At 47.3% G+C, this 11,453-nt stretch overlaps 1 protein-coding gene across 1 annotated transcript; it reads left to right on the top strand.

Moving 5' to 3' along the window:
• The first annotated feature begins 512 nt into the window (after positions 1-512).
• Positions 513-4,981, top strand: LOC132566538 (Krueppel-like factor 2). Its single transcript, XM_060231682.1, has 3 exons — positions 513-737; positions 2,580-3,519; positions 4,282-4,981. The coding sequence occupies exons 1-3, from the start codon at positions 645-647 to the stop codon at positions 4,455-4,457; spliced, it is 1,209 nt and encodes a 402-aa protein (XP_060087665.1). The 5' UTR covers positions 513-644; the 3' UTR covers positions 4,458-4,981.
• The last annotated feature ends 6,472 nt before the right edge of the window (positions 4,982-11,453 follow it).

Here is an 11,453-nt window from a genome sequence, read left to right as displayed (position 1 = left end):
GTGTAAATTATTGGGCCTGTAGACAGAGGGGCAGTTTCCTATATCGTTGATTTAATTTACTGTTGTAAGCCGCCCTGAGCCCACCTCGGTGGGGTAGGGCAGGATATAAATCGAATAAAATAAATAAATAAAATAAATTCGATTCCTAACTCTCACGTGGGGTCCTAATCCTAAAATCACTCCCGGAGAAATAGCTCCAGGGAAGCTCTACTGAGGATTTTGACGAGATTGTTCTGTGGTAGGTATGGGTGCTTTTAGAAATACATTGACTGGGAAGAGAAGTACCGCTTTGCTCTCCAAATCTTCGTACATTGCACGAACAGTCTGACAATCCATTAACCCAAACTTGCTTTCTTCCCACTTTCCTGGCGAAGCGCATAGATTGTGATGGGCGTGGCCCTTCCTTTTGCAACCAAATCAGAAGATGAGGCTTATGAATATATAGAGTTCCCCTCAACCAATTAGAGTGCACGCACGACAGCTCTTAACAGTTTCGAAAGCTCCTACTCAGCTGATTTGCTTGTTGGATCCGAGGAAACTTTTCCTGCTTGGGGAAGGTGTTTAGCGCTCGGTCGGTGCCTGGAGGGGACTTACTGGACTTCGGGCAGGTTCCGAGCTCTTTGCCGCTCGAGCCAGCGTGCGAGATGAGCGTAGCCGTGGAAGAAGCTGTCTTGCCGTCCATTTCCACCTTTGCTGGCCTAGTGCCGGCGGAAGAGAGGCAGCCCGAGATGGTCCAGGTGAGACGTCGCGCTGTCCATCCAGACCCGAGCAGTTTGTGTGTGTGCCGGCGCGCCGCGCGGAGGGCTAAGCTTCCCCGGGGCCATTGGAACAAGAGCGGCGCTTTAAAGAAAAAATTGAAAGCCGTGTGTGTGCGGGGCGGGCGAATGTAGAACCGTAGAGGGGGGCCTCGTTCCCCACTGGCTTCAGGAAAGTTGGGGTTTCAACTGGCTGACTCTAGCTAATTTGCCTCCCAGGTGCTCAGGGTGTTCCCTCCAAAATCGCAACCATCCCGTGAGGCAGGTTAGGCTGAGAGGTAGTGACAATTCCCAACACAGCGATAATCCTCCTGGGTCTCCCCGCTCGACAGGCCATCGCTGTTGGCATGAAACTCCCTCCAATAACTTGTCTGCCGGAGTCTACAGGGCAGCGAGATCTGCTGCGGTCTGTTCCTGGCCTCATACAACGTAAAAATCCCAGAGAAGAGAAGAATAATTCGTTTTCAATTCTAAAATTAATGGGGTACAATTTTGTAGATTTTTTAAAAGTCGCAGTTGCAGTGGTAAAGAAGAACGTCCCTTGCATTGATCTTACAGCGTTGTCCTGAGAGTAAAATGCTGAGGTAAACATTGGCGGCTATGTAGAATATAAATACAGCATCAGGAGCTGGGCCCTCTCGTACCCCTATTCCTCTGAAGAAAGGCCCGCTGCTCTGCAGGCGACTCGTTCCCAAGCCCACCCAGGAGGCGTGCGGAGGGGGTGCGGGGAATGTGATGCCGCTGTTGCTCGAGACACGCTCATTTGATGTCGCCATTCTTGGGCACCAAATTCTTGCTGGAGTTGTGATTCAGTTTTGCGGTCAGACCCTAAGCCTAAGAGCCGAACTGCACATTACCAAAATCGTGTAAGGAATCTCGGACAGCCGGTTCTACGTTTAAAATGAAGAACCCGCCTCGGGAGGTGGCCGTTTTCAGTGGAGGGGCTCGGATGTTGACTGGGGGACGGGGCTTGTCGAGTGGTGGGGCCGGCGGGATCCAAAGCAGATCAACAGCGGGCGGGCGGGGAAACAGCGACTTACAGAGCCATCCGAAGCAGGCCTACTCTGAATTCTACTAAGGGATAGTCCGTGGGGCCTGCTCCCTCCCATGCGAGTGCTCTTAGCCCTTCTCCCCACACTGCCCCTTCGCGCGCGGCTGCTGGCTTCGGCTACTGCGCGTGTGGCAGGCAGGCAGGCATCCTGTCATTCCCCGCTGAAGGTCTCTTCCAGCCGAGCACCGCACGGCCCGTCTCTCTCTTGACTGGGGGCTCCTAGCGGTGGCCTAGCATGGCAGGCAGGCAGGCAGCCCAAGAACCCGGAGCTGGGCGCGGGGCCCCTAAACTAGAGCGGGGGTTCAGGCAGCCCGGCCGCAATGGGAAAGGAGCTGAGCGCCGGGCGCGCCCTGCTCGTCGAGAGCAGCGCGCAACCCGTTTTTCAGGTTTGGAAAAGAAAGGTCCCCTGTGCAAGCAGCAGTCGTTTCCGACTCTGGGGTGACGTTGCTTTCACCACGTTTTCACGGCAGCCTTTTTACGGGGTGGGTTGCCATTGCCTTCCCCCGTCACCTCCACTTCCCCCTCAGCAAGCTGGGTCCTCATTTGACCGACCTCGGAAGGCTGGAAGGAAGGCTGAGTCAACCTTGGGCCGGCTACCTGACTCCAGCTTCCGCTGGGCTCGAACTCAGGTCGGGAACAGAGACCGCAGTAGTGCAGCTTGCCCACTCTGCGCCACGGGGCCTCGGGTTTAAATAGCGTGGGGCTGTGGCTGCCCTTAACCCTTCCCGCGCCCTGACCCGCTCCTCTTCTCTTCTCCTCTCCTCTCCCGGCAGAAGCTGCGAGCTCCTCCTCACGTGGACAACCTCAAGCGGGAAGCCGAGGAGCTCTGCCACTACCTGGACTTGGACTTTATCTTGGCGCACACCACCAACGGGCAGCCCAGCGGGGGGGCGGCCGCCAACCCCAACTACCCCTTGCCCGAGACTCCCGAGAGCTGCGGCACCACCTACGACAGCGACGGCTCCAACTACCAGCCCCCCAACAAGTTCGCCGCGCCCTACACGCCGAGCCCCGGCCACAGCTACATGGCCGAGCTCTTCACGCCCGAGCCGCAGCAACCAGCAGCGGCGGGCCCGGCCTCTTGCGACCTCCAGCCGCGGGAGTACACGGAGCTCCGCGCCAGGGCCATGGCCCACCCTCACGTCGCTGGCCCACCTCGCGCCTTGCCGCTGGAGCACCTGCGCGTCAAGCAAGAGCCGAGGGACGGGCCCGCCTGCATGCTGCGCGGCCCCCCCGACTGCCTGGGGCCCGCCTCTCTGGATCACAGCGCCCCGCCCCTGCAGCAGCAGCAGCAGGCGGCTCCTCCCCTGGCGCCCCACGCGTCCCCCGCCTTTCCCGCCAAGCCGCTGGGGCCCGCGGTGGGCGACGTCATGCAGGCGCACATGGGCGCCCCGCCGCTCTTCGCGCGCCCGCCCCACCCTTTCCCGCCTCACTTCAGCGGGCAGATGCCGCCCCAGTTCCATGGACACTTCAGCGTCTTCCGGGAGCCCTTGAGCGCGCATCACCAGGGCCTCCACGGCCTGCTCGTCACACCGCCCAACTCGCCCGTCTTGGATTACTTTGCCCCGGTGGCTCCCGAGGGCTGCAAGGCCAAGAGAGGCCGCCGCTCCTGGGCACGGAAGCGCACCGCCACCCACAATTGCGAGTACCCGGGCTGCGGCAAGACTTACACCAAGAGCTCCCACCTCAAGGCGCACATGCGGACGCATACCGGTAAGAGCGGGAGCCTGGGCCCGAGAGCGGCGGCGGGGGAGGGCAGATGAGGCTCCCACCGGGCGGGAGCGAGCAAGAATCACGCGGACAGGGCTTTTAGGCTAGAACCGAACTGTTCGGTACGGAGAAAAGGACACTTCTCACAGCGCAGCGCAAGGCGTGTAGATGCGGAGTCGTTGCTGCCAGTATTGCTTGTAGCGCCTAAACAATTGCTGTCTGGCTGATACTGGTGGAGTTATTAGACGTGGCAGGTGGTATAGAATAGCCGGGTCTCCTCAGAAACTAAGCAGGGAGAACACCAAGGCACACTGCAGAAGAAGGAAACCATCTCTGCTTCATCGTTTGCATTGAAAACCCCGCGGGGTCGCCTTAAGTCAGCTGTGTAGCTTGACAGCACTTTACCCAGGCAGCTAGGAGATGGTAGCTGCAAGGGTATGTGTAGTTTGGGGTGTGGGGAGCAAAGCCTGGTGGCTGAGAGTATGCAGCTCCTTATTGGTTTTATTGCCTGTGCTAAATGCTTTCTCAAAAGATGATGGATTTGGTAATGTTAATTTGGTTGTAAAGCAATTACTGGAGTCATTTCAGTGCATGGAAATAGGTGAGAGCAGATTTCACCAGGGGAAGGGTGTTATGGGGAGAGTGTGTTCACCCAAATACGTGTTTTGGTTTTTTTGGAGGTTTGTAGTTACCAGTTGGCTTGGGCTCTGAAAGAGAATTTGCAATACTTTTTCAGGCTAAGTTTACTTTTCTCTTCTTTCCCAGGTGAGAAGCCTTATCACTGTAACTGGGAAGGCTGTGGTTGGAAATTTGCAAGATCTGATGAACTGACACGCCATTACCGGAAACATACCGGCCACCGGCCCTTCCAATGTCATCTTTGCGAACGTGCCTTCTCCCGATCGGATCATCTTGCTCTGCACATGAAGAGGCATATGTGAAACTTGGCTCATTTCCAGAGGAGGGATGTGGTAGGGGTGAAGAAGAGAGGGATGGGGGGGAATGTAAAGAGACTGAGAACTCTATTTATGAAGGCATGGAATATTTTCTTATTGGAGTAGCTGATTTATGTATATATAAGTGAAAACATTTAATATTTAAAGAAGAAATCCACATGGCTCTTCCATAGCAATATGGGAAAGTTTACATATTTAAGAGTGAATAGTTACACAAATCTGGCTGCAGCAAGGCCCAAGGAGGGATATGGGAAACTGCACTGAAGACTTTGCATGTGGGCAGTAGGATGGTGGTAGTATGTCTCTGCCACTCCCTTCCCAATCTTCATTCTGCAGACAGCTGTGGTGTATACATGATGTTGACTGTCTTGAGCTGTTTGTAAGATTTTATCTTTTGTATTTTTACTCTATAGTGATCTGTTCTTGTAATGTACAAAGGCTCTGACTTAACTACCTTTTAATTAGATATCCTTAATAGGATGAGGGCTAGTGGAATATGATGGAAGTATACCACACAGACTTTGTCCCACAGAGGCTCATGCTTCAGTACATAGGTTGGTCTTGTTGCAACACTTCGGTGGCAGCAAGACTTAACAGCACTACTCCTCTAAGAATGGTTCCCTTTGGCTTCAAAGAGAAAGGGTTCACCAACACAAAAGGGTTTAATGACTTGTACAAAGTGTTGGACCTGAAGTGAATTGCATGCGTTAAAACACTGGTTTCTGCATCCCCTTTAACAAACTGTGGGAATGGCGATTCAAAGACAAATATTTGAGATTATCTAACCTTTTATCTACAGCATGACGTTTGATATGTGTTTTATGGAACTAGTACTCCGTTCCTATTTGCCAAAATGTTGCTGATGACTTGAAGGCTGAGTTTGGAATAATACCACATAATGTGTCATTTATGAATGATGTTGTATAACCAAAACATGAACAAAGACCAGCTTCTATTGGTGGGATGTAGGAGTTATCAAAGGTTCTGGTGACCAATATCTTATAGCTCAATCCTATGCATATTTACTCAGGCACAAAGCTCACTGAGTTCAATGGGATTTAAAATAAGCATGTGTAGGATTGTAGTGGTAAAGTGTGTGTGTGTGTTTGCTTTCTTGCTCAGGGTTGCTGCCAAACCAGGTCTAAGAACTCTGTAGTAGCCTGTGATTAATTCTGTAAAGTGGTGAGACTTCTGTGCTGTCATGTTTGCAGGAAAAGCCTTGACAAGTTGCCTTATGAAAATAAAATAGAAATCATTTGCTGGACTGCCAGTCAACTGGAGTTCTTGACTGCCAGTTAACTGGAGTTCTTGTGCAGTGTAATCCTATGTGATTGTTCATAAGGAAGCCACTGGCACTGAATTCAGAGGGACCTACTCCCAAGTAAGTGTGTCAAGGATGGCAGCTATAGCTGATTGACTGTTTTATTATAATCAGTTGACTACATTTGCTTAACTGCAATACCTCAAGGTGCTATTTAATGTACATGTGATTAAAAACACTATTGTCTTTGTTTAGAGGAAAGTGCCATCTTATCAGATCTGAGGAGCAGGGGATCTCCAGGACCCACCCAAGTTCAGGAATCTAAGTGGTGATTTTTTGAGAGAGAGAGAGAGTTGTGCCCAGTTCTGTTCTTGCAGTCAGTTGGTGTTGTCTGAACTGTTGCTTTCATGTTCTAGAAGTCTCCATATGCAGTTTTTTCCACAGTTAATGACTTGGCTTATAAGCTGCATTTTTTTAATCAGATGAAATGTATAGATGATCAGTTGCATTGATTAAAGCTGTATTTTAGGACCTGACAACTGAAGGGGGGGCTAGGAATCCATTCTAGTCTCCTGTGGCAATGAGTAATGTGGGTTAACTTGTGAGTCTTGCTGTGGCTGTAATTGCCTCCTCCAAAGATGATCACTAAGCCAGGTACTGCTGCAGCTGCAATTTTTTTCTAGGCAGCTTTTATTTTTTTAAAGGGCATTTTTGTCCATTTCTGCTATACTTGAAACTTTCTTTCTGAAGAGAAAAGGACTCTCTGAATATGTAGCTTAATGCAAAAAAAAAAAAGTTTTAATTCTTTCTTTTTAAAACAAATTCTGTAATGTTTTTAACATTTTCTTGTACAGCTTGGGTCTGTTAGTGAATGACCTTAGCTTTTGGTATGTGCACTGCACCTGTCTTGTATATATTAACATTTCTTTGCTTGGGCCCCTGATATCTCCCAAGTGAAATGTTAGTTTTGTATATGCATACTTTTGAGATGTTGTTGATCCAATTTAAAACAAATAAATAAAATTTTAAAAGTTTGTTTCTAATTTTCCTACCCAAAGAGGGACAACCTTGCAAATCATGGTGGGCTGGAGGGAGGCTTAATTTATCCTTCTCAAAACCTGTTCGGTGGTGGTGTAAAGTGGAGTCAAGTTGCCTCTAACTTACAGCAACCCCCATAGGGTTTAAAAGGCAATATTAATAACAATAAATATGTAAGAGACATTCAGAGGTGGTTTACCACTGCCTGCCTCTGCATAGCTACTGTGGATTTCTTGGTGGTCGCCCATCCAAGTACAAGCCAGGGCCAACCCTGCTTAGTTTCCAAGATTTGATGAGATCAGGCTAGCTGGGCTTATTTTCCTGTTTAAATTGATATAAAGAAAATCCTAGAAAAGGTGCCAGGTTCAATTGGTTGTATTTTGTTCATATTCCTAACCTGCATTTCTGTTCAAAAAGAACATGCAAATAGTCCCAGGTTTTAAGTTCTTTTGCAGGCAGTTTTAAAATCATTTCACAAATGCTTTGCTGTTTTCCCCCTGCTTTCCGTGCTTATGTGCAGGTAATAATTTGGGAACTAGGCTTGTATTTTCAGCTGTGGAAGAGTGTGAACCAAGACATTTGGGTTCTGTTGTTTCAGTTCAGAAGGGTAGCTAGTGTAAGGTACCCTAACAATTTATTCTGTCAAAGCCAGGTATGGCCCATCCCTCTGTGGTTCAGCCAGCTGAGCTCCTCCACTTGATCTACTGGTAGTTTCACTCCTTACCAAGCACTGAGGCTTCCTCTTAAATTAACAAGGGGTGACTAAGCTCTGGCAAGACAAGCCCAGCAAGCAGGTCTGTCTCCATCCCTCCCACAGGCGCACATAAGGGATGGGCATGAGCAGGCTTGATACAGAGCTCCTAGCAGAGCCAAAACTGCTGTCCCAAATAATACAGGTTTTGTGAGCTGTGGTTGGAACTCTGGTTGGTGATTCTCTTGAAGTAGCTGGTAATAATAAGACTCATCTGTCCAGTTAATCATGACAGAGAAAAACAGCCTTTTCTATTGTGGATTCCTTGGCTAGGTGCAGAACAGGAGGGTCCATCTCCTGCTTTCTCATACCTTTGGCAAGCTTGCAAAAGGTTCTCTGTCCATAGTTCTAAATGAAGTTGGAGCAGCTAGATATATTTGGGGCTCTGGTGGTGGTGGGGAGGGTTGAGCTAAGAAAGGCAAGATGACAATATGGTGTGCTTGGTTGTACACACAATGTATGCCAGTGCACTTGTGTGTCTGCTGCCAGCAGGGTTACTTTTAATTACTTTCCTGTAGTAGCACAGGAACAAGATTCTTCACATGTTGGCGGAGAAATGTGCATTTATACTCTGCTGGAAGAATGAGAGATGACTCAATCCAGTTCAGGAATGGTTTTGCCAAGTTGGTGGTACTAAGTAACTAAGCTCCTAGGCAAAAGGTGAACACCTTTACTTAGTAGTGGTGTAGTAACCTGGGGTCACTCTACTGTGGGAAAGTTGCCTTCTATGTACCCAGATGGTGATTCTTGTATAGAATTTCTAACATGTCATAAGTTTGGTTTTTGACTTCTCCCAAAGACTTGTTCAAAAGTGCCTTGCGTACAGAGTGAGGAGAACTGTGTGGGTTAACTAAATACCTGATTCACCAGGCATCAGCTCTGTGAGAGATTTTTTTGATTTCATTGTATTTCCAAGCTCCTACAAGCATCCTGTAACACTGGAAAAGCTGGCTTCAGAGAGTGTTTTGTCTTCCCCATAGTTCTGGAGCAAAAGTTTTGAGGCATGAGATGGTTTGAATCTTTTCTGTGGGATGGAAACAGGATGCTTCAGCCTACGTTCCATAGCCTCCACAACCTGCCATTTAAACCATATGATTACATATCTTCTCTCTAAGATAGCATTTTGTGTACAATGACAAAAGATTGGTTTCTGTAGTGCTTGTAATACAGTACAAAACAGGAGTTTTTGTGAGGGAGAAAAGGTGTTATACATAGGTGGGCAAAATGCAGTACAAATCTATGAAGGAGACAAATAGTGACAGCTTTTAGGCAGAGTGATCACTTGTTTTGTCCAAGTGCCTAACCTTAGTCTTGGCTGCTGCTGCTATCCTTGTTCTCTTTCACTATTGTTAACGCGCCCCCTCCCCTTACTGTTATCCTACCATTCATGGAGTTATGGGTGGTCCACATGATTTTTCCCACTGTTTCATTCTCACAACAGCAGTCTAAAGTAGCTCAAGGCAAATTCCCACTTAGTGCAACACTTGAGCCATATCTCTGGAGTCAATTGCTGAACCACCATACCACACTGACCTTTTAAAACTAACTTCCATCTGAAATATTGCCTAACCTATCTAGTATCCTGTCTGGAGGAACTGGCACTTGTGGGGAAGACAGTATGGAGAGCTTGGCTATAGAGTGTAGAAAGGGAGGGAAAATATTGCCAAGCAGAAAAGATCTCTTAGTTAGCCCCCAGATCTCTTAGGTGTCATTCTCACATTGTTGCACAGCTTTCTAGGGAAATAATGAGGTGACATTGAAACCCTGATATGTAAGGAAGAGTGAATCACTGGAGCACTTGCTATAACCCTGATTCTCCACAGTAGATAGTGGCAAGCCTTTGCTTTGTTTTTGTTTGCTGGGCTGCTAGGAGGGAGTGTAAAGTGAGTGAGACTAAGTTTTTTCATGTCTGTGTAGGTAGGTGGATGGTCCAGCCAGATTCATACACTGGGGCGGGTGAAGCAGTTAGTACAAACAATAAAAGCATCTGATGAAGTGATTAGGTTAGAATAAATTTTGTTAGTCTTCAGGATGTCCCTAGACGTCTCTTTTGAGCAAAGTGGCTGATGTTCTTTGGATTACAAAAGGTCGTCAGAGGTATAATCTGTTCTATGTAGTGTTGGTGCATGAATGAATGTAAGCTTGATCTTCAGAATGTGGCAACTGAACAGCACTTTTCACTTATCAGAATGCAGTTGCTACTAGATTAAAAACATTTCAACATTTCATAAGTAAAGTTATGCCCTCTTGTGATGACTTTTCATAATGCATGAACACCCCTACATAACAGACTTAGAATGTACTTCGTTTTTTCTTTTTTATTGAAATTACTGTCTGGGCAAATGTGGCCTAAAATGGTCAAGAAATTGGACAAAAACAGATTAGGAAAATAGTCTGCATTGCTCAATGGGAGCCATATGCATCAGTTGCTGTTTTAAGTGAACTCTCAAATGCAAAGAACATTCCTTTATCAAATTCCTTCTCTGTTTCCCTTAGTGGTCTTCCCAGGTATGACCTGTTTGGCACTGAGATCAGTTCATGTATCTGTAAGTTCGGATGGTGATAGTTCTAGATGTGGCTTTATCTTCCCACCAACCCCCAGCTGATATGACCCTCCAAGCATTGGCTTAGTCCTGTCTTTTCCTATTGGATATTAGTCTCCATCAACCTGGAAATGGTAGCCTCTGTCCTGGTGGCTAGCCTGGTTCAAAGTGATGGCATCAATGCAGACGGAACTACAAACTAGCCATAGGAAAGTCCCAATCTGAGTGTGACTAAGATCTGATAGAATTAGACATGAACATCAGGCCAGAAGAGAAAGATGAAAAATATCACTGCCCTGTAGACTAGGTGCCCAAAGATAAATATTTCCTAAGGGTGGGGCCTATGTGTACGTGTATGCATGCATGATAACTTGTTTAATAATCAGTGTTCAACTAGTAATCTCATTGGTCCTATAGCACAGGCATGCAATACTGAATCAACTGTCAAGGTAATCCCACACACTAAAATTGCACAACTGAAACATCTCTTCTACAGGGGATTGGGTTAGTTTCATGGAATTTCTGATGCAGATGCCTGAGAACTGGATACTGTAGTATTTAGATGAAACTTGGCTAGCTAAGAAAGATCTGGAATATAGGTAGATCAATCTGATGATACCCCAACACTTTCACTTGAGCCTACATTTGCTGTTAAGAATAATGGGTCCTTTCTTTGTGTGACTTCAAGTGATATGTTGAGACTGTGGGTATTTCAGTATTTTTTAATGTCTTGTAAGTTCCATTTCAAGTACTATGAATGTTCCACATGGGAAGATAAAACAAATCCAATGGCATCTTTAAAATTAACAACTATTCCAGCATATTTTGTGAATCAGAGCTTGCTTCAGATGCAATGTAATGTAATGTATGGTGATCACCTAATCACTTGTTACTGGTAGAAAGCTGCAGCCAATTCAGTTCACCAGGAACAGTGAAACAGAAGTGTGTAGTCTAGTGTTCCTTACACTGTTTTCAGGCCTCTTCCTATAGGGAAATGTTTTCCATGCTGGTAATCTGCCACTGTCAAAACCTGCAATGGTGCGGTCGTTCGAGTGTTGGGTTAGGATCTGAGAGACCCGGGTATAAATCCCCACTCTGTGGTGAAAACTTGCTGGATGAGTTGGGGCTAGTCAATACAGTCTTGGTTTAACCTACCTCACAGAGTTGTTGTTATAAGGATCAAATAGAGGAAACAACGTAAGTCGCTTTGGGTTCCCATTGGGGAGACGGGGTGGGTATAAACCAAGTGAAAATTTCAGATTCATTATTTCTGTCAAGCACACAAATAGCTAAAGTCATTTGGATGGAGGAAGTGTTGAAATGTGAGGAAAAATCAGGAGGGGGTGCTGTCTCCTTGCCTCATGAAAACAGCTGATGGCAACTTTGCC

Source organism: Heteronotia binoei, chromosome 2, assembly GCF_032191835.1.
Source record: "Heteronotia binoei isolate CCM8104 ecotype False Entrance Well chromosome 2, APGP_CSIRO_Hbin_v1, whole genome shotgun sequence".
NCBI lineage: Eukaryota > Metazoa > Chordata > Lepidosauria > Squamata > Gekkonidae > Heteronotia > Heteronotia binoei.
This window is presented reverse-complemented; position numbering and strand designations above follow the sequence as displayed.

What these genes read in the sequence shown, in the direction of transcription:
- LOC132566538 (XM_060231682.1), top strand. Translation starts at nt 645, where the DNA reads ATGAGCGTAGCCGTGGAAGAAGCTGTCTTGCCGTCCATTTCCACCTTT. An exon ending in GGCAGCCCGAGATGGTCCAG is followed by an intron (nt 738 to 2,579) that starts GTGAGACGTCGC and finishes CTCTCCCGGCAG; the next exon opens with AAGCTGCGAGCTCCTCCTCA. An exon ending in GCACATGCGGACGCATACCG is followed by an intron (nt 3,520 to 4,281) that starts GTAAGAGCGGGA and finishes CTTCTTTCCCAG; the next exon opens with GTGAGAAGCCTTATCACTGT.